Source organism: Macadamia integrifolia, chromosome 14 (genome assembly GCF_013358625.1).
Source record: "Macadamia integrifolia cultivar HAES 741 chromosome 14, SCU_Mint_v3, whole genome shotgun sequence".
Lineage (NCBI taxonomy): Eukaryota > Viridiplantae > Streptophyta > Magnoliopsida > Proteales > Proteaceae > Macadamia > Macadamia integrifolia.
The window spans coordinates 28,989,472-29,012,451 of record NC_056570.1 but is presented as its reverse complement, the minus strand read 5'-3'; the positions used below and the strand labels follow the sequence as shown (position 1 = coordinate 29,012,451).

The following is a 22,980-nucleotide window of genomic DNA, read 5'->3' as shown; positions in this document are numbered from 1 at the left end:
AAAAAAAAGCATTGTATCTATATGAAATATCTCTGTAGACCCCGCCTTGGACATACATCCCAATACTCAGGTGTACACCTCAAGGTCGACTCAATCGTAGATGATTGGGAGGTAAATGATTGGTATTGTAGAGGATCAGTTTCCACTGAGATGATATTCTTTTATTAAAAAAAATATAAATTAAAAATGACATTCATTATTCTAAAAAATAAATTACAACACCAAATCACCATCGGTGAAGAAATTTTCTCTTTACTTCTATAGTGGAAAACTTCTCCTTTCCATCCGCAATTATGTCTGGTTTTCAACGTATTAAACCGGATCAGATAGACCTGGTTCTGGTTTAACGGCCGGTCCGATATCTAAACCTGGTATTCGATATAATAGTATGCAACTTAATGCGACTTATCGCTTTCCCATCTCGAGAAAAATGCATTGTGGCGGTTTAAGAAACAGGTGGGGCCCCCAGAGCGTTGACAGCAGTCATCGCACGAGTTAATTCCCGACCATGGTCTTCGCACGTGTCTCTCGGATTCCCACTTCCTTAATTAAAAAACAAAAAAGTGAAGAAGAGAGAGAGAGAGAGAGAGAGAGAGAGGGAGTAGGTTCTGAGTATTTCCTGGGAGATTCAGATCTAACCAAAGCGGTTTCCTTCTACATTTTTCCACTATTTCTACTTTCATGTGTCGAGGTTGTTGTCTCTGTTTCCATTTTCATTTAAAATCTGATACAGAAATGTGATTTTTCATTAATGAAGCTTGAAGAGCGTTCTGGATCATCTACGATCTAGGGTTTCCTTCTCTGCTCTCAGTTCCTTGCAGGTATCACTTCTGCAACACCGCTGCTTTGTCCTTTTCTTCTTTTTTTTTTTTTTCTTTTCCTCGGAATTCCAGATATCTCTGCATTCTCATTTCTTACTATCAGATATCAATGTGTTTGGTCTGGTTTGGTTTGTTATGATCTTTTCTCATAAACTTCTTTTTCTGTTTGTAGTTACGAAGTGGGGGAGATTTTCTATTGGGGACATTTGAGATGCCGTAGCCAACTTGAAGTTTAAAGGTTTCTGGTTTTGTTACATTTTAAGGGCTTTCCTAAGTTGGGATCTGGAAGTTGTTGGTAGAAGCTTTCTGTAATGTATCGTGAGAAGTTTATTTGAATGTATGTAGTTTCAGTCTATTGCAAATGCATGAGTAGATTCTGCGATGAGGATCAAGTGATTCTGTTTATGGCTAACGGTTTTGTTTTGGTTTTGCAGGTTTTGGTTCTTTCAGATCTGAAATTTCACGAAGGTGGTCACTGTAGAAGCCTTGTTTCCTGAAGCTCTTGAGATTCTGTCTCTCCTTTCTGAGTCTTCGAGTCCGTTTGTATCTGCGGTGAAGTGGTTCAAGTTACGAACTTGCTGATCTTGCGTCCTTTCCGAGGTTCTTATGGGCTCTCAAGTTCTCAAAGTTTTCAGTACAGTGTCTCGTCATCTTTCTCTGTCCTCTGGACTCTTTATGTTTCCGTTCTCTTATCTGAGATTCGATGTTTTGAGAACGTTTTGCTTTGAAAAGTTTTGAATTTTTGGGGTTATCGACAAGCCAGAAATCAAGGGAAACGGTTTCCGAGTCCGTAGGAATTCTCCTTACTCCATTACTCCCCCAGAAGAGAAGGGGAAAAAAGGAACCGAAGAGAGTCTGTTTTCTAATATTTGATTCATAACGGCTCTTTCAATCGGTGTTCCGAATTTCTAGGGTTTGGGAAGTTTTCAAATTGAACCTTCATTACTTCATTTAAGTTCTTCCGTTTCTGCATTTCCTTCGATTTCATCCATCGCTGCTCTCTCAACATAAAAAAATGCAGCGGCCTCCTCCTGAAGACTATTCCCTGAAGGAGACCTCACCACACCTTGGTGGTGGAGGGGTTACTGGAGACAAGCTTACAAGCACCTATGACCTCGTTGAGCAAATGCAGTACCTTTATGTTCGGGTTGTCAAAGCCAAGGACCTACCGTCAAAAGATGTCACTGGAAGCCTTGATCCGTATGTTGAAGTGAAACTTGGAAACTATAAGGGCACCACTCGCCATTTCGAAAAGAAAACAAATCCTGAATGGAACCAGGTCTTTGCTTTCTCAAAGGATCGAGTTCAGGCTTCTGTCTTGGAGGTTATAGTGAAGGACAAGGATATGGTGAAGGATGATTTCGTTGGCCGAGTCATGTTCGATGTCAATGAAATCCCCAAACGTGTTCCTCCGGACAGCCCTTTAGCACCACAATGGTACCGACTGGAAGATCGAAAGGGAGATAAGGTTAAAGGGGAGCTAATGTTGGCTGTTTGGATGGGCACCCAAGCCGACGAAGCATTTCCTGAAGCGTGGCATTCTGATGCGGCCACAGTCAATAGTGAAAGCCTTGCTAACATCCGATCAAAGGTATACCTATCTCCCAAGCTTTGGTATGTTAGGGTAAATGTGATTGAAGCTCAGGACTTGATACCTAGTGAAAAGGGTAGGTACCCTGAGATCTATGTGAAAGCTATCCTGGGTAATCAGGCTTTGCGGACTAGGATTTCTCAGAGCAAGAATATTAATCCGATGTGGAATGAGGATTTAATGTTTGTAGCAGCAGAACCTTTTGAGGAGCACTTGGTTTTGAGTGTGGAAGATAGAGTTGGACCTAACAAGGATGAAGTTTTGGGGAAGTGCGTGATTCATTTGCAGAATGTGGAGAGAAGATTGGATTATAAGCCTGTGAACACTAGGTGGTTTAGTCTTGAGAAGCATGTGGTGGTTGTAGATGGGGAACAAAAGAAGAAGGAGATAAAATTTGCCAGTAGGATTCATCTCAGGATCTGTTTGGAGGGTGGATATCATGTTCTGGATGAATCAACACACTACAGCAGTGATCTTAGGCCGACTGCAAAGCAATTGTGGAAGCATAGCATTGGAGTTTTGGAATTGGGGATTTTGAATGCTCAGGGATTGATGCCCATGAAGACTAAGGACGGAAGGGGTACAACAGATGCCTATTGCGTGGCCAAATACGGGCAGAAGTGGGTGCGAACGAGAACCATCATAGATAGCTTTACACCCAAGTGGAATGAGCAATACACATGGGAAGTATTTGATCCTTGCACTGTCATTACAATTGGTGTGTTCGACAACTGTCACTTGCATGGAGGAGGAGATAAGGCTGGAGGAGCAAAGGATTCACGAATTGGAAAGGTAAGGATCCGTCTTTCTACACTTGAAACTGATCGGGTTTACACACACTCCCATCCTCTTCTGGTTTTACATCCCTCGGGTGTAAAGAAGATGGGTGAAATTCAGTTGGCTGTGAGGTTTACATGCTCGTCTTTGCTTAATATGATGCATATATACTCACAACCTCTGTTGCCAAAGATGCATTACCTTCATCCATTGTCTGTTACTCAGCTTGATAGCTTGAGACACCAAGCTACTCAGATTGTCTCTATGAGGCTGAGCCGTGCAGAGCCACCGTTGAGGAAAGAGATTGTGGAATATATGTTGGATGTTGACTCACATATGTGGAGTATGAGGAGGAGCAAAGCTAATTTTTTCAGAATTATGGGGGTTCTGAGTGGGTTGATTGCTGTTGGAAGATGGTTTGATCAGATATGCAATTGGAAAAACCCTCTTACAACAATTTTGATTCACATCCTGTTTGTGATATTGGTCCTGTATCCAGAGTTGATACTACCCACAGTATTTCTCTACCTTTTCTTGATTGGGGTTTGGTACTATCGGTGGAGGCCAAGACACCCGCCTCACATGGATACCCGTCTGTCGCACGCTGATAATGCACATCCTGATGAATTGGATGAAGAGTTTGATACATTCCCTAGTTCACGCCCTGCAGATATTGTGAGGATGAGGTATGACCGTTTGAGAAGTGTGGCTGGGAGGATACAGACGGTGGTTGGTGATTTGGCAACTCAAGGGGAAAGGTTGCAGTCTCTGCTCAGCTGGAGGGATCCGAGAGCTACAGCTTTGTTCGTGCTTTTCTGTTTGATTGCTGCCATAGTGTTGTATGTAACACCATTTCGGGTTGTATCCCTTATCACAGGCTTTTATGTGTTGAGGCATCCAAGGTTCCGCCATAGGCTTCCTTCAGTGCCCCTGAACTTTTTCAGGAGGTTGCCTGCGAGAACAGACAGCATGTTATGAGCTTGGATTATGGTGCCTGAAGCGGCCAGCTACTTGGTCTTCAATCTCCTCCCTTCTTGTGTTATCCTCTTGCACAGTTGCAGTGATGGAACTCATTTTAGATTTATTTTCAATTGGTGGCAAATTTTGGGGTCCTGCTATGGTGTATGTTTTCATCCCTATTATTGCACCAATAGGAATCAGGAAATATGCACTTTATTTATTTCCTTTCAAAGCTTTCTGTTTCAACTAGTCTTCTGTTTGTTGATCAATGCATGTTGATTTCTTGTTTTCTATTTGAACTACACCCACCATCTGCAATCTAAGTTTTTATCATTTGATTCATAATTATAGTCTCAGCAGTTTTGATGAGACTCTTGCTCTGGATGCCTAGTACAATCATCCACGGTTAGTACATCATTTTCTGATGAAGCTTTGTTCTTGCATTGAATACAATTACAGCCCATCTGTAGATGACTTTGGAGCAATCCTTTCTGGTGATACAAAACTTATTGTCTTGATATAATCATATAATTTTCAATGCTTACATATGGCTCTGTTTTCAGTTATTCTAGTGCATCATTTTCTGTTGAAACATACTCTTTAAATTTAATATAAACCACTTATAGAGAAATTCAGGTGGGTTAAACATAGTCATGCGGGGCTCCAGATTTCATTTTTGTTTATAGGCTTAGAAGCTTTTTTGTTGAGCAGAATAATGAATAAAATGATGGGTTTCGGAGTAGGATATGAATTGGATCCGAATCTGATTATAAGATCCATTGGGAGCATTTGGGATTTGGACAACACTTGGAAATGCTGGTGCTTTGGCCTCTCTGCCTTTCACCCTTGGTGGTTTGGGGAAAGACAAAATGACGGAACTGCCACTTCTCATTGGATTCCCTCCTGGCACTTTGACTAGTGTCAGATAATAAATGGCTCTCTGACCCATGGACCATGCTGTTCTGGCGCTGCCTCTTTGTAATAGAGGAATGAGGTTATCCCCGAAAGACCCCCCGGGGACCATGGCAGAGTACAGGCACACACATCCATGGGGCCTTTGAGCATCTTTAGAATTTATGTAGTCTACAAGCAATTGTCCCAAAGGTTATTCTGATAGCCTGTTAAGTTAATGTGTGTGAGAGAGAGAGTCTCCATGCAATTGTCCAGAAGTTTGTGATGAATATTCTGATAGCCTGTTAAGGAGAGAGAGTGGCTGGCTCATGTGGCCCATGTGGGTTTTTTTGTTTGATAGGCTATTGTGGGTTTCTGAGTTCTTTGATACTCATTTTCTCTGGTTCTCTCTCTTCTGGGGATGGGGCTCAGGTATTTAAGAATCTGATCGGATGGGGTAAATTCAAACAGATCTGTATCGGCTGGCTCCGATTCAGATACCGATTCCTTGTTTAAAACTCTGGTGGGGAAGAGAGAGAGAGAGAGAGAGAGAGAGAGAGGTAGGGTATTATAGGTGGGGACTGGGTATTATTGTATAGTAGTGGAGAAACATCAGACTGCAGAAGATGGTCAGGATCAGGATAAGCTGTAAAAGACTGATCATAGACCGTACCGCCCGTCCTAGAACTGGCCTAAAGGGCCTCAGGGCTCAGTGGTCTTGTGGTCCTCCCATTCCAAATCCATTTATGTAGAAATGGCAATGTTATTTGGAGTTGTAGTACTGGGCCCCCTTGCAGCTTGCCACGTCTCTCATTTAAGGGGGAATCGGATTTAACTGTGAGGACTTTTTAGGCCAGGTAGCCCACCTTAAGAAATAAGTAACTAACAAAGCTTAAAGCTTCTTCAGATCTTTGGTAGAGCTTTACGAGCAATGGGATTGGTATCGGTCACTAATGGTCGGACAATTTTGCCCTCGAAGTTTTTAATACTATATGGAATTTTAACAATTATACCACGTGTCTGTTAGGGGTGTAACCGTGTAAGTTTGGCCTTGACGGTCTGAACCCGCTCTGGCCTGCATTGAGCTTGAGCCTAAGCCTGAGCCCGAGTCCTGTCTAACCCGGTTATGAGGGTCAATCCGATTTAAACTTGACTAGGGTTGGGCTGGGCCTGAATCTCAACCTGGCCCGATTTTAACCTTGATTTTTAATTGTGTTTAGCAATAATATTCCCCTTCCTTAGGCTCACATCATGTGTCGCATAAGCCACATAATGTGTTACATAAGCGATACACAAGCTGCTGTATAATTTCAACCCATATCATGTGTTACACAAGTCACATAATCTTACCTAGTGAGCTAAGACAACAAGATGACAAAATTATTTCCCCCTTTTTTTACATAGGTTGTTTTTGTGTCTCTTGTCATGAATTGATGAACTTAGATATAGAAGCAATAATGAAGAATCGGGCCAAAATTTGGTATGTCCAACTTCTGAGAGATGTGGTGATGCCAAGCAATTAAAAGGTCTATTTTATAACTAATTTGACAATCTTGCTTGATGCAAATTTATGGATTAGGGGTAGAGAAGGGTTAGCCATAGTATTAAAATCTCCCCTTGGTAAATATAGGCTTAACATATGTGATCCTTTGTAGAAAAAAAAAATTCAAAATGAGTCAGGGTCAACTTGGCCCAACCTTGAGCCCAATAGGGTTAGGCCTAAGCATGAACCCCGATAGGGTTGGGTTGTGCCTGGGTTGAGTTTTGGGGACCTAGGTTTGGGCTAGGGTTTTAAAAAACCCAATCCAACCCGGCCATGTTTCACCCTTAGTGTCCGTACTAGTTACTAGTCGGATATTGATATGGATCGGCTACTTGGGTGTGGGTTTTGGGGCCCATCTACAGGGTAGCAAGTGTTGCGGAATGTGGTGCTTGGAAGTCCATTGCTACTAAGAGGTCCTGGATCCAAGTCTCTAGATATACATATCCTATTCTCCCATAGAATAGGATAGAGTAGGACCTTGTGTCTCCATGCTTAGACACATGAGTGGAGCTCTATCTTTGAGGGTTTTCTTCGGCGCTCAAGTATTAATTCGGGCGAATGGAGGGACCCTAATAGATAGTGGGATCCCATGTTAGGAGGTTACCACTTGAGAAAAATATCCAAACTCACCAAGCAAAGGGTGCGGGTATTATCGACTTAGTGCTATAGGGGGTAGGCATTAATGACAATAGGATGGTGGTTGAACCATATTCTAAACGTGAAGTAAAACTCCCCCCCACCAAAAAAAACTCCTTTTTTGTAAGGGGATGTGACCCCATGATTGAACTCTTAGCCTTGGGTGATCGTTATACTCCAACCTTTATTGACGAAGTTGAAACTACCTTGCTCTTTAGTCATTCGATAATATTGATGCCCATGGTGAAAGAATTTCTCCCTTATCATGGGTGAAGGGAAACTTTCCTTCACCATGAATGAATAAGGGAAACTCGAACAGAAAAAAAAAAAAGGGTAGAAACTGATCAACAACCAATATTAACTCTCAACTCTGGACTCAAGTATTAAAAGCCAAATACTTCATTAACAACAGTATCCTAGTCAAACCACCAAATGCGGCTCATGGACATGGAAACAACATTAACATATGGATGGATTCTTATTCTTTTCCATTCAAGGTTTCTGTATACCTCAATCAGTTTCTGCTCATCCGGGACGTATAGGTGAAGGGTGGGGTCTTGAACATTGAGACCGAGATCCTTGCCCTTGGAAACCACCACAGGGCGCAACCAACTGTGCTAGTCAGGCGTCCATTGTTAAATGTCATTAATATTGGAGATAAATTTGTCTTCAGTGGTCAGTAGCCTGAGACCAACTTGGGCTGCATGAATACAAGGCTTAAGAAACAAAACATAATGGCAGACTCTTCGGGAACTTTGGTGCAGTAGTTATTACATAGAAATTTGTGGCTCTATGGCAAGCAAGGAACAAAATGATTTTTCTAAAGAAGACAACTTATAACCATTATTCTGACCCACGTCACAAGATGGGAAGGGAATTTCGTTCCTTAAATCACAATATTCTACATGACCATACTTTGGGGACGCGGGATGGACAGGGTATCCCCTTCGAGCACTCCACCTAAATAGGGGAAGATATATTCTATTTTTATGGTTCGGAGTTTAGGGATGCGGGATGAATAGAGCATCCCCTTTAGGCTTTGGACACTTCATCAAAATAAGGAGAGATATATTTCATTTTCGTGACCTGGAGCATTAGACCATGCTATTCTATCCTAGTATCCCAACTAATAAATGGGGAATTGAGAAGAATAAATTAAGTTTGTCAAATATTTTTTATTTTTAAAAAATTTTATTCTAAAGTCTGTAAATCTAACAATAAGTGGTGTGCTTCATTGACTTTCTACCGTTTGACTGAATGAAAGAATGAAAACAAGGATAAAATTTGAAAATCAGAGAGCATTAATAGTTGATTCCAAATTATATTGTGGGAATCGACATTAATAGGAAATGGGTTCAGTCCGATGCCACCAAGTAATTTTATAAATCACTTTTTTTGGGGGGCTGTACTAATTCTTTTCTAATATTAAGAAAAAAAAAAAAGCCAATATCCAAAGGATGCCATAAGAATTTCCTTGGTGAAGGGGTGTCCTTGATTTCTATATACCTAATTACCCTAGTCTCCATGGTTTTGAAACCTAGAACCAGACATGGATCAACACTGACCTTTCAAAACCTTAGAAGAAGGAACTGGGAAAAATAATAAAGATTGTCAAACAAATTTTTTTTTAATATTTGGAGTTTTTAATTCAACAATTTTGTAGATCTAACCATAAGAGGTGAGCTTATTTGACTTTCTAAGTTTTATTGACCGAAAGAGAAAAAAATGATAAAATTTGAAGTCAAAGAGCATTAATGTTTAGTTACAAAATAAGTTAAGGAAATCAAAATAGGGTCACTCTGAGTCCACCCTTACTTCGAGTCATTGATTGGTTTGAGGTATCAATCTTGGATCGATCGAATTGATGTGAGTATCAATTATCGGATAAGTGAATTATATGAAAATTATACGGATGAAGGATATATGCGCTTTTTTCCTATCAAAAAACACTCAGAATTCGATATCTTTGAGGGGATAACAATCTTCTGTGATTGACCTGATCAGATCAATACTAATAGTGATCTCAATCTAGGCCGATACCCTATACCTCAAACCGTGAATTCGTGATGATTTGAAAGGGGGAAAAGAGAAATAGACAGAGTGGATATAAATTCATGACATACCATAGCATACCTAACATTTTTCCTAAAAACGATTATAATCACACATTCCTCAAATTAAAACATTTTTTCTTGACATCCAAACATAGCCTAAACGGAGAATGAGCCTCATGAGGAACGAGTGTATGACCCATGGATAGTTCATAGGTGGTAGCCGTACGTGGCGGCGAATTGCTAATAGGCTAATGGCCACACTGAGGAGATCTTGCTGGTTTCTAACGTTTCTGTCTTTACTGTCATCATTCAATCGTTTTCTGGGTCCCGAAACTTTATCCTATTTCCAATTTTTGTTCCTTTTTTTCCTTCTCGCGAAAAAGGTTTTCTGAGTTTTGATCTTTGATCTTTGATCTCCTCTTAATCTCCTTCCGGTAAAGTTAAAAAATCCGTTTTAGTTCCCTTGCCACCTTTTTCCATTGTCTCACCTCTTCCGGGAAAGGAAGCAAAAGGAAGAACGGAAGAGGAAGACCCTTTTATTTTATTGTCATTAGGTTTAGCAGGTTCTGCAATCTGTTTGCGAATCGGAGGAGATGGTGGTGGTGGAGTTTGAAGATACTGGAGTTGATACTGGGTATGGGATTTGAATCCGTTTCCTCTTTCCCCCCAAAAATATTCCCCTTTGCTTTTGTTTGTCTATGTATTTTTGAGGTCAATAGGTTCTTTGTAGATCATTCAATTATATTTTTTGTTCCTTTGGAATTGTTTTTAGCTTGATGCAATTGGTTTACAGGATTGGAGTTGGGGTATTCTGCGGATACGGAATTGGGTTTATTGTATCTGTTTAGGTCTATATTCTCTGTAAAATTTTGAGAACTGGGTTGTATTGATCCGTTGGTAATCATGGTAGGAGCTGAAATAGAGAAGACACCCAAAATAGAGTATTGGGCTTTGGAGGTTCAACAATTGTTCTTTGAACCTCGTCTTCTTTGATTTTTATTTTTATTTTTTTAAGTTTATTAGGAATTGGATATGCTGTAGGAACTGAGATTTTAAGTTTATTAGGAAATTGATATACCGTGGGACATTTTTGAGATCCCAAGTGAGATTAGTTGTGTTGAAACTTGGGATGTGGTAATAACTGGAGTTTTGACAATTTATTTCTTTTTCTTATTCCTTTAAATTTTCATTTCCATATCGAATGGAACATCTTCTGATGATTGCGGACGTGATGGGGGACAGTTCGGATATTGAAGTTGATGATATTAGGTGTGAGAATCTAGCTGACAAAGATGTGAGTGATGAGGAGATTGAAGCAGAAGAATTGGAGAGGCGAATGTGGAAGGACCGGATCAAGCTTAACAGGATAAAGGAAAAGCAGAAGCATGCAGCTCAACAAGCTGCTGAGACACTGAAGCCCAAGCAAACATCTGATCAGGCTCGGAGGAAGAAAATGGCGAGAGCCCAAGACGGGATCCTCAAGTACATGTTGAAGTTGATGGAAGTGTGCAAAGCTCGTGGGTTTGTTTATGGGATCATTCCTGAGAAGGGGAAGACCATGAGTGGTGCCTCTGACAACATAAGAGCCTGGTGGAAAGAGAAGGTGAAATTTGATAAGAATGGACCGGCAGCCATAGCCAAATACGAGGCAGAGTGTCTGGCTGCAGGGGAGTTGGACAATAAGGGGTGTTTAAATCCTCAGAGCAGCCTGCAAGACCTTCAAGATGCCACCTTGGGCTCTCTCCTATCGTCATTGATGCAACACTGTGATCCTCCACAGCGGAAATACCCATTAGAGAAGGGTGTCCCACCCCCATGGTGGCCTTCGGGGAATGAGGACTGGTGGATAGAAATGGGACTACCCACGGGCCAGGCTCCTCCATACAAAAAACCCCATGATCTGAAGAAGGTTTGGAAGGTTGGAGTTCTGAAGGCTGTGATCAAACACATGTCCCCCAATATTGCAAAGATCAGGAGGCATGTCCGTCAATCAAAATGTTTACAGGATAAGATGACTGCCAAGGAAACTTTAATTTGGTTGGCAGTGTTGAGCCAAGAGGAATCCCTTATCCAGCAGCCTAGCAGTGATAATGGTGCATCTGGCATAATGGAGATGCCTCCTAATGTTTGTGGTGGAAGAAAGGAGACTGCAGCTAGCAGTAGTGATAGTGATTATGATGTTAATGGTGCTGAAGATGGTGTTGGCTCGGCTTCATCGAAGGTAGAGAAGAGAAATCAACCAATGGATACTGAACCTCATCTGGACCCACCTCATAACCCAAAGCATCTTCTCCAAGATAAGGAGAAAGTAGAGGAACAAATAAGGAGAAAAAGACCTTGTGGGATCTCAACTCATGTTGACTCACAAACAGCCCTATCGGAAAATGAACATCTACATGGGGAACCAAGAAATACTCTTCCAGATATAAACCATGCAGACTTGCAGTTGGTTGTAGACATGCAGTTTATTGGATACGAGATGCATGTTAGTGGACAGAAAAGTAGTCAAATTGCATCTTCAGGGCCTTTGGAGAAAGACCTAGAGATTTCTACCCAACCAGGGGAATCTAGGATTGATAAACTCACGGGCCCTCATGACAATGCAGCCACCCCACAGAGCCTGTATATGGATGAAAGACATTTATCATATCCAGTCATGCAAAATACTGAGCTGCACCCTGGGACCAGCTACAATTTCTACGACACTCCAGCAGAATATAGGCTACCTCAGGACAAACTGCAGGCACAAATGGCAATTGCTGAGTCCCAGATCCGCACTGAGGAAACAACTGGCGTTCCTGCACCGTTGCTACGTGGAAATGAAAACGAGATTACTGGAGCTGGCATTCACCTTTTTGTGAAGGACACATTCCACAATGAGCAAGATAAACCAGTTGAAAGTCACTTTGGATCTCCACTTGATGGCCTATCACTAGATTATGGAGGATTCAACAGTCCATTTCATTTTGGATTTGATGGTACAAGTTCATTAGATCCTGCTGATTTAGATTTGTCACTTGATGAAGACTTCATCCAGTACTTTGGAGCATAGAGTTTGACAACCAACAATTCGGAGCGCAGAGTGAGTATTGGTCCATTTTGACCTGATATTTGATTCGCTTAAATTTAGCGATTTATTATTATTATTATTATTATATTTTGACTTATCTCATGTGTGGTTCTTTGAATTTGGTTTGAATGTTCTTTACTGTTGTTATTGATCACAGAATGAAGATTGTATAGTGAAGGGGACATTGGTTTTCTAAACTATCGTCCTTATGGTCAGTACCTGGTGCTATGATCTCAGGAGCTCAAGGCCGTAAGTAATGCACATATAATTGTAGATGTCATGCATTACATGGATGGAAGCATGGTTTCTTGTGTTTTGATTGGCCTGACTTCTCACAATATGGATGACGTTCAAGATGTACTTGTAAGTTCAATGAATTATTTTTCTAGACTCCAGACTAATTTTCCATGGAAGAGGGAATTGGAATCGGTGGAATGTACAAATGATGAAAAATTTTGTATGCTTACCTTTTCTTTTGCTTCTTTGCTGGACATTTTGATATTTGCTTTATGGGTAGTTATCAATGTAGCAAAGGAATGTGACTTTTCCAGAAATCACAAGACAAATTTGAACCATCCATTTTTAGAGTTTTATTTGAACCTTTTGTTCCTGCTCAAAGTTGGGAGAGTGCACAATGTTGTCTATAGTACTGGTATGCATGCACAAACATATATAGGATGCATGTTAATACAAGGAGTATTTAATTGAATTAGAGACTGAAATTTGGCACATTGCTAATCCAGACCATGTCTTCTCTATCCAATGGCCGAAATGGACAGATCATCTGTCCATTTTGCAGAATACATGGCTTGTGAAGTTTGAGAAAAATAACAGATCCTTGTGACATTAATAATATATCTTGCTCTATTGATGTTATGTTTGGCGTGTCAAAATTTTACCAGTTAGACTTGTACAATCTCTATTTGCAGCATAAACTAGCTTACTCCCTTTCCCCATTTTTTCTTTTAATCAGTTGATATTTCAGGATGGAAGTGCCAAACATATTCTAATGTGTATAATGGGTTTCAATCCAGGCCATGAATTCTCTAAAAGTAATGAAAAAGAGTTGGTCTTTCCACAACTTTTCAGTTTCACTACCTTTCAAACCAAATTGTATGCAGTGACCAATTTCAGTCAGGGCCTTAGCAAGAGCAGAGCTAGGGGGAAGGAAATCCTAGTTCCACCCACCCATGAACTCTACCAGCAAATTTTTCTGCAAGATAGATGCAGTAGGTAATGTTCCATAATTATTCACCTAATGCATGCATATTATGGAGAAATGCCCAAAAGTCCCTTTAGCATTATAGAATGACTTTAATGATATTTTGCTCGATTGATTTTAGCATATGCCAAGTATGTGCTATACCCGTTAGGAATTTCTTTTAAGAGGTTGGAATAATCAATTATCAGCCAGAGAGAGCCAATCTATTATAGGGTAGGGGACGTCTACTTCAGCTGTTCCTCATTCCAGAAGATCTCTTTTATGAAGCTACAAACTGAACACGTTGATTTGTAAAACACAGTATTTATGAGACATTAGATCCTCAAGTGTGGTTGTACAAGGGTATATAGTGGTGGTTTCCCTTAGTTATGAGCCGAGTTCTTTCATGGACACCATGTTCTACTGGGTTCTTTGGACAATTTTATCTGCCGTATGGTAGCTCAGTTGGTGCTCAAACTTGGATGACATGTTGGCAGCGTAAACCTCTTTTCATGTAGTAAGTTTTAAACCTAAAAGCATTACACTACTAAGGCGCAGCTGAGGTAGTAAAAAATTGTGTTGGTTGGGTTGACCAAGTCAAGGCCTACTCAATTCTTTAACTACCGCAATCCCAAGGTGGCTTTATTAAGCATTAACAATTGTCTCTCAGGTTTCACTGCAGTGGTGGATTGCTTGGCATATCTTGAAATTAATGTGGAATGTTTGCGAACACGGATACGAGGGGGTCTTGCAGTTTGAACGAACAATAAAGGGCTAAAGGTTAATGACTATGACTCAACTTGTGATGAAGATAATGCAAGTAGTACATCTCAATGAATCTAGATTTTTTCCCCCCAAAAGAGAAAAAAGGATTTTTAGAATTAACAAAAGTAATATCATAGCTAACTGTAGCAGGTCATTTCCCAAATATTGTATTTGGAACTTGGGCTACTTGCATGTGCTTTGCCAAGGTTTTATATTTGTGCTGGTTTCTACGTTGAATTACTAGTGGTTGAGTATATTAGGACCACCTTTTCATATACTCTTTTGCTCTCACAATAGGTATTCTCGATGTATGATTGGCCGCTTGAATAAATTTGAACAAGTGCCTAGCGCACTTGGTAGCTTGTGGTTCGTGGAAGCCCAGTGCTACTAGGATGTCTTGGGAAGCCTTTTGGTTCACACCTCTCCTCCCCATAGAATAGAGTAGAGTAGGACTTATCAAAATATGTATATATATATGTCACCTATTGTCTAAAAATGGTTTTTTGTACTAGCTGGATGTCTCTAGAATTTCGGTTCTCTTAGTAATTCCAGAAAGGGGTTGTGTTTATATTATTAACCACCTCGACTAGCTTGATGAGTACACTTTGAACTCGAGCTGGTTCATCTATCCTTATTTAATTTCTTGACAATTTCCTTCTTGTACAGTGCTTTATTTTCCCCAAAAATTTGTGTAACCTAGCCAAATCTTTGGATTGCTTCCTCATAATGATCATATTCTATATGCTCCAGAAAGAATGGTCAAACCTCCAATTACCATTTTGCCTCTTATTATATTCAATTTGGAATCTCAACTTTTAATTTAGCAGATTTTGAGTCCCAAGACAGACACATCTATAATTCCCTTGAGCAATGTATGATGAGGGAAGCTCAGTGTTTGGGAAAAAATTCTATTAGTTTTATGGAGTATTTCGGGAGAAAAGATTGATAAGCTATTTGAAGTAATTTCTTAGACCATACTATTCTTATAATTGACAAAGACTATGGGATTCTCGGTAAAACTTCTGATCATATAAAGGAGCTGTCTCTGGATTCAGAAATTGGAACTTCATAAAGGTCTTGGAATGAGTTTCTGGCTCCTTCATTAGAGATGAAGTTAAGCTCAATTCCAGCAGTTCTTATTCATCAATTGTTGGCTAGGGACCAAATGAGCATTTAATGTTGGTAAGGGAAATTATGTGTATGTTACTGGGTCAGTGTGCTGTGGGCAACTTGGTTATTGTTAAGGTAGTGTTCCCATGCAAGGAGGACATCCCATAGGCTTCTATAGTGAGAAGCGCAACGAAACAGTGGCGTTATTTCACATATGATCTAGAGCTCTATGCTGTGGTACAGGTTTTTAAGCATTGGAGCTCAGTCTAGCTTTAATTGGTTAATGTTTTGCTCAAGAGTAATGAATTATAATGGGCATATGAATTGTTGAGTTGGCTTAAGTGGCTTAAAAGAATTGAAACTAGTTGTAAATTACTACTGACATGAGTTGATTGTTTGGATTTTAGTCTTTTATAATATTCTTTCCTGCCTAACTCTTTTTCCCTTCATAGTTTTTAAAATCCTGGTGTGTGAGCCCTGTCTTATGGATTGTGATATGGTGAATTAACCATTTGAGCCTACAGTGTCGAGCCCTGTGGATCTGTGTATGTGGTTTCAATTGAGAGGCTCTGGCATTTGATGAATCATAATCTCACCATTTCTAGAATCCTAGGACTGGATTCTCATGAACCTTCTTTCTTTCATTTATGGGGATACTAACCGGTGGGCATCTTAGATGGTATCAGATTGCACTGTAAATCACATGGAGATATCGTGGAGGTGCTGAACTGCTGATTAGCTGCTATCGTGTTTTTAGGATTCTCACAGTTTAACCTGCTAACTGAAATGACAATACAATTTTTTATTCTCAACTGCTGGGTAGTAACAACTCAACCTAAAGAAGGATTTATGACACTTGAGCAGTTTGGAAATTGGAAAGAAGGCCTGCACTAGTGCACTCAGTGGTGCAGTCTGTAAAATTGAGAAGCACAATCATATTTGAGGTGCTGCTAAGCGGCCTTCTTGTTCTAATGTTGTATTCATAGTCATAAACTACCTGCACTGAAAATAGAAATGTCAATCTTCAACTTCTCTATATAATATCCTATATTTGCTATGGAATTTCCTTCTGACTATGAATGTTGTTCTTGGTTATCACACTGTATGAACATTTCAGTTTGTGCCAAGGCTTTACTATTTCTTCAAGGTCTCAAATTTGTAAAGGGGAAACTGGTCCAGTATTGTGGTGGAAGGCAGTCCTATTTTCGGGGATTAACTGCAGAATGGACTGGAAAATATTTTAAGGCTGTTCCATATCTCCAAAAAAGTTGATGTATGAATATCTTGTGATCTGCTCCCCACTGGATGTTTACACCTCCTTGAACATTTCTTACAAACCTATTTGCTTTCTATCATAGCTTTAAGATATATAGTGATAAATTTTGGATCGTAAAAATTATAATCCTCAACCTCTACTTCTAAACTTGTGTGCAGTCAAATCTTAGCTTTCTGTGTGATTCATATGTAATTTGTTCTGGTTTTCGTTATTTAATCTCTTCAAATCAAAACAATCACATTCTTTTGTCTTCTCCAGGCCATACTTATAGTTTGTCTCAGTGAGAGTAACTTAAGAGTAGATGAGATTTCGTTTACAATAGTAGTTCAACACCACTGGCTTCTTTTCTATTCTTTGCATCTGTTTGTTTATTAGATTCCTCTGCTCTCCATTGAGATTTCAAAAGAGTAGCTTCTCTGACATGCTAAGAGCTGTGGCACACTGACCTTAGGTATTGGAAAGAGAGTTCACATTTGAAGGACCTTAGAGATAGCTCAAGATCTTGTTGGTTTGGGGCCCTGAAGGAATTTTTTTGATGTTATTTAGACAAATCTTGGGAGAATCAAGAGAAATGGAGGAGATTCAACAGATATAGTAGTAAATGGCAGGGTTGAGTATCGGTATTTTTTCCCCCTTGTGTTATGATTTGCTTACCCAGATGCGAGATTCTCATGAAGCAATAAAGTCTACAAAGATGTTAATGCTATTGAGACTGCCTCAATCCTCTTGGCATGTCTGCTTCAAAGAGAGGGTTCCCCTGGTGATAGCCCAAGTGATGTGGGTAGTCTCCTCACCATTTACTAACCTTGAAGAAATGTTGAAAGATAATTAGAACATGAAGATGCTACAGAATTAATGAAATTTTTGGTAACCTGTTTACCAAACTGGAATAATAATTTTTTTTTTTGGGGGGTTTATTACCATGGAGCCTTGTGCACTGGGTACATCATTTTTTAAATAACTTGTTTAATAAAAAAGTTTGTTAGGATTTCATTGAAACAAGATTGGACAAGCATAGAAGTGCACGGATCGGGATCCTCTGTCGTACAACATGCCCTTTAGCGTGCATCCAAAGATCAGAAATGCTTTGGGCTGCATGCTTGAGCGTTTTTGGCCATTGGATGTACGTTTCACGCCTTGTTGCCCCACAAATGAGTCTGATCCACCTATTCCATGATAATAGGATCGAGAACCAATCCAATTTTGGAGATATTTTTTATTGGGGTAAAAAATGCTTTTATTCATTAGAATGAGAAAGAGCTTGTAATTAGTAGATAAAAAGGTTCCATTAACCAAGGAGCGAAATTTGACTAAACTATCATACTTGTCATGCACAGTGCCTTCCAAGCTAAGGATTGTCCTCCAACCTAATTTCGGAGACAAATTGAAACAAAAATCAGCTTCAAAAGGGTCTGGTGAACATTTTCTTTTTTTTTTTGTTGTTGATGTGTAAATGTCAAAGAAATATTTAAGATTTTAGTAAACTTCAGAAACTATTGAAGCTTACGAGACCTATTTATTTACTGAGACAAAAGTTTGATGTCTGTGAGAGGCCTCTGCGCGGGAATCCGGATCCTATCCAGGGATTTTTCTTCCAACAAAACTCATGCACAAAGCCAAACACATGAGGGCAAGCAACCTTAGGCTTGCATGTGTCTGGTTTGAGAGGATCAAGGTCCTCTGTAGTGTGCTACACAAAATTTAGACACATGGCTCAAGATGCTCTCAACCCCTAGATTTGCACTACACAATGTAGCATGCTACATAGGATCTACACGTGATTGGATAATTATTGGAGGAAAAAATCGTTGAAGAGGATCACAATCTCTGCGCAAGGGCCTCTCATAGAAAACATGTACCCATATTTATGGGAAAAGTATGGCTGACCAACGAACTAAGCTTATCTTTTCTTCCCTCCCATTCCCTTTGGCTTCATTGTTGGAGAAATTGTAGAACTCCTTTGTCCGTTGATACTAGAATTTAAAATGTGGACTACTTTGGCTATTTATTTTTTTTTTCTAACGACAGATATCTAGGCCTTCGGCTTGATTAGTCCCGCGGGCCCATATTGATCCCATAATCGTATGGACCGGGTCATAGTGGGGTTGAATGAGAACCATTCAACTTTCACTGAAAGCCGTGAAGAGCACTAAACACCCCCATGACCCAAGGTGTGTCTAGTGGGAGTCGAACTTAGGACGTCCGAGTTTACGGTTCATACCAAGTTCGTTGCTCACCAACTACTTTGGCTATTTGAATGGTCAAAAGTATAGCAAACATATAAGGGACAAGTTGATGCTCGATCTCAACAGACCAGTTAAAATTAAAATCAAACTAAACCAAGTCGATTCAGTTTTGGTTTCTAAATTGTGTTCCCTATTCTTGGTTTGGTTGCTATATTTTTATCTTGAACATAATCAAAACAAAAATCGAATAACCAAAATGATCGACTCCCTTACACTAGCCTGTAATTAAAGCCCGTCCAAGGTCCATTTAGCCCAAGTATTGATTGTCAGATTAAAGATGATACCCAACTGACAGTTTATAAATGGGATCACGGCTAACATATGTCATATGAGGACCGATTACTTAAATGGGTCGATCATGGTGTAAGGTCCTAAAAAGAGAAAACCGATTAGACCTGACTGAAACCTACACGACTCGACCGATTGACACCCTATTGGGGTCGCATCCAAGGGTGGGGGCTTAGTAGGGTTTCCCTATAAAGAGAATGGAGTTAGGACTTTGGCGGAATTTCTTGAAACAAATTAAAGTGTGGGTTTCTTTTCAGCCCATCTTTGTAATATATGTTAATATCAAATCGAACCATGTAACGCGGTAGCTAACATCTGATCCCAGTGAAAGTTCTCCAACTTGGTCATTTACATTTACACCTTTTTCTAAAAAATACTTAACATTAGAGGTCCTCCCCACTAAGGGTGTCAATTGCTATGGTATTCAATATTTGATACGGTACAAACAAATCAAGAGTAGATATCGAAATTTTATCTTATCAAGAAAATCCCATACGATACCATTTTGGCTCAATATTATTAAAGTATGTTTTTATCAACATAAATACGATTTTTATTTGTTATGAATATGATTTTTGGTAAAGTCTTGGAACAAAATATTTGCTACTTTTCGCCTTTTATGTATTTGTAGTCGGCAATTCAGTATTTTGTTATGATTTCCATATTTCAGTATGGTATTTAGTATTTGGTAAATTTTGGTAATTCAACATGATTTTGTATGTACTATATACCGAATGGTTTTATCTTACTATATTGGGGGGAAAAAAAAATCATTTTGTCATACTGAAGCCGTTTTGAATCTCATTTAATACAGAAATTTGGTACAATTTTGATATTTGATATCAATACCAAATTGACACCCTCACTCCTGATTATATGTTCTACTTGTACCAAATTTAGCCAAAATAGCATTGGAGGACTAAAAGAGCCCGGTCGGGCCATGCCAATGTTAGCCCAACTCAAGCATTTGAAAATCTAGTTCGACCTAATTTGATATTGTCAGAGCATTTTTGGCATTTTAATGATATCCTATATTTACAAGGTGGGCTGGTGAAGAATCATTCTAAAATTGGCAAATACCCAAAGGAGGTTGCGTAGTTAGAAAAGATCAACACCTTAAAATCAGGTTATAAGTCAACTCTTATTGGGGCCTAACAATAAATTTAATCTTTTTCCAATAAAGTCGGCTACATTGCCTTATAGAAAAACATAATAAGAGAAAGAGAAGTCAAATCAAAGTAAAATAAGGTAAAAATCATTCAAAAATTCGCCCAAGCTATGTATGGAATTTACTCTAAATTTAGGAAAATAAAAATGGCCTTAAAAAAAAAAAAAGACACAGAATAATCGTACATAAAAAATAATATACAACAAAATAACCTAATTACTCCTATGAGCAAAATATGGTCCTAAATGCATGAAAATTATTATAATGCATGAAAAGTCAGAAAAAGAAAAAGAAAAAAAACTTGTGAAAGTTCTATGGTGCAAATTGGGTGTGGGGTGGATCAAATTGAATATAGATGGGTGTTCTCTTGATTAACCGGGTGTGCTAGAGCTTATTGGATTTTTTTGAATCAAGATGGTAACTCTATGTAGTATTTTGGTGAATCCTTGTGAGGTGTACAAACTTGGCAGCCTTGTTTCAGTTCTCCCTCTCTCTCTTGTTTTTTTTTTTTTTTTTCAATGGTCTTCTCAAAGTGAAGAAGTATGGTTTTCAGAATTTATGGATTGAAAGTGATTCCTACTATGTAGTGGCTCTGCGTTTTCAAAATAACTCTTTTCCACTGTCTTTCTTCAAACATTGGCTCTTTTCCATTTCATATCTTGGAAGATTACTCCATGTTATACAGAGAAGCAAACCTAGTTGTATACTCTTTATTGGCTAAATATGCAGCTAGCTAGACAAAAATCTCTTCTTTCCTTTGGGCCAATATCCCAACTTTTGTAAGGAATTAGGTTTTTTAAGATGCTAATGATGAACAAGAAAGATTTCGATTTGTTAGCTGATAGATTTTATTTGTGATTTGTTTTTCTCTAATGGCAATGCCAAAGATGAGTTTCAAATCATTTTTAGGAATTGTATTCTGTCTAGGTATTATTTTTGTATATATATATATATATTCTTTTCCTAACCATTAGAAAAAAAAGGTACATTTTTAGCTTAGGTAAGTCTTTTTATTCTTCTTTTTAATTTGGTTCATAATCATGCATTTTAATTTGTTGATTTGTTTATCTATTGATTTTGGAATATTTATTATTTAGCAAAATATTAAGCAAAATAGAAAGTCTGGTTTAACCAAATGGACCAAGAGGTGCCCAACCTCTTCCCAAATCCACAACCGAACCCAAAACAATTTTGTCAGACCGGTTTATATGTCAAGTAAATGTTCTAATTGTGGATCCTAAATCCTAATCTAGGTATGGTGACCATCATCCAAATGGATCTTGAAAGCAATTTTATGGGTCACCAGTCTTACACTTGTGATACCAATAAACATTACTCCAAGAGAGAATAAGGAAGAAATGCATACAAGAGTACATGGAAAACAATATATTTCACTTTCTTATTAGTAGTACATAGAATTACAATGAAAATAACAAGAACTTAAATCCATACTTAGTATAATGCTAAGATTATTAGACAAAAAAGAAAAGAAAAAATAAAAAATAATTGGGATCCTGTCTGATATACACCTTCTTTGAACTTTAACTTAGAACTGATGGTATGACTGATTCCCCTTTGGCTGGTCATGGAATCAACTTTTGTTTTGTGTGGGTGCTAGACCATAATCTAAGTGGTTACTCTCATTTGTTTGTCATCGCTTTTTCCCAAGAGGTGAGATGGAGGATGAGCGCGTATGTCCCTATTCCGGCCCGACAATACCCTATTCCTCACAAAGGGTTTAGGTATTTGTAGACTACGAGATATTAATGTAGCTTTACTCCCTAGTTAACTTTGTCTATTAAAACTGACTCTTCTACTTTTGGAGTGTCTATTTGGTCAGGCAATAGGCGAGTTTATGATTCTGTATCTTCCAAGGAGACGTGAATCATTGGTGATGGGTCTAAAATAAATTTTTACGGATTGCAAACAATCTATTCCTAAGAAACCAGTCCTTGAACAGCCCGTTTTCAAGCATTTTAATACCACTCTTGGCCTTCGTCGATAACTCAAAATGGAAGAAAATTAAATCAGTGGAAGATGTCATTGTTTCAAAATCCTTTTCAGCTCCTTCAGATCGGATTATTGCAGTTCATTGGCATGAACTTGGGGTTGAAATCGTCTGCAATTCCGATCTCGTACAATTCCGTGCAATACCACCTTCAGACGATGACACGTGTATTGATACCAATACAATGGTCCAGATCTGATACAACTAATAAAACATTAAATCAGTGAAGAGGCATTTAAATCAGATCTGGACCATTGTATTGGTATCAATACACGTGTCACCGCGTGAAGATGGTATTGCACGAAATTATACAAGATCGAAATTGCAGACGATTTTTTTCCATAAACTTGATTTGGGATGGTTAAAATTAAACATAAATAGATGTTCTTTAGAGAACCAGGCTTGGTAGAGTGTTGAGAGACTCACGAGGTATTCCTATTGTTTGCTTATTTAATTTCTTGGGAATCCAGACACACTCTGCTGCAGAGTTTGAAGCTTTATTAATTGGGCTGCAAGTACGGGGAAAAAAAGTTTAATGGTTGCTTATTATATTCACCCACTCCCACCCCTACCCA

The 22,980-nt window shown here is 39.0% G+C and overlaps 2 protein-coding genes across 4 annotated transcripts; both read left to right on the top strand.

Annotated features, from left to right (window-relative positions):
• The first annotated feature begins 586 nt into the window (after positions 1-586).
• Positions 587-4,442, top strand: LOC122061530 (FT-interacting protein 3). Of its 3 annotated transcripts, XM_042624822.1 has the most exons (4): positions 587-821; positions 994-1,158; positions 1,256-3,204; positions 3,415-4,442. In XM_042624822.1, the coding sequence occupies exons 3-4, from the start codon at positions 1,837-1,839 to the stop codon at positions 4,165-4,167; spliced, it is 2,121 nt and encodes a 706-aa protein (XP_042480756.1). In that variant the 5' UTR covers positions 587-821; positions 994-1,158; positions 1,256-1,836; the 3' UTR covers positions 4,168-4,442. The 3 variants fall into 3 exon arrangements, with proteins under 3 accessions (XP_042480756.1, XP_042480755.1, XP_042480754.1); XM_042624821.1 differs by having other exon boundaries at positions 994-1,059; positions 1,256-4,442; XM_042624820.1 differs by having other exon boundaries at positions 1,256-4,442.
• A 5,067-nt stretch (positions 4,443-9,509) lies between these two features.
• On the top strand, positions 9,510-12,942 carry LOC122062005 (ETHYLENE INSENSITIVE 3-like 3 protein). Its single transcript, XM_042625627.1, has 3 exons — positions 9,510-9,907; positions 10,516-12,355; positions 12,501-12,942. The coding sequence occupies exons 1-2, from the start codon at positions 9,867-9,869 to the stop codon at positions 12,323-12,325; spliced, it is 1,851 nt and encodes a 616-aa protein (XP_042481561.1). The 5' UTR covers positions 9,510-9,866; the 3' UTR covers positions 12,326-12,355; positions 12,501-12,942.
• Positions 12,943-22,980: the final 10,038 nt, after the last annotated feature.

Excerpts from the sequence above, each read along its gene's own strand:
- LOC122061530 (XM_042624821.1), top strand. The coding sequence starts at position 1,837 with ATGCAGCGGCCTCCTCCTGAAGACTATTCCCTGAAGGAGACCTCACCA.
- LOC122062005 (XM_042625627.1), top strand. The coding sequence starts at position 9,867 with ATGGTGGTGGTGGAGTTTGAAGATACTGGAGTTGATACTGG. Across the intron at positions 9,908-10,515 it reads GATACTGGAGTTGATACTGG|TTCGGATATTGAAGTTGATG; the intron begins GTATGGGATTTG and ends GATGGGGGACAG.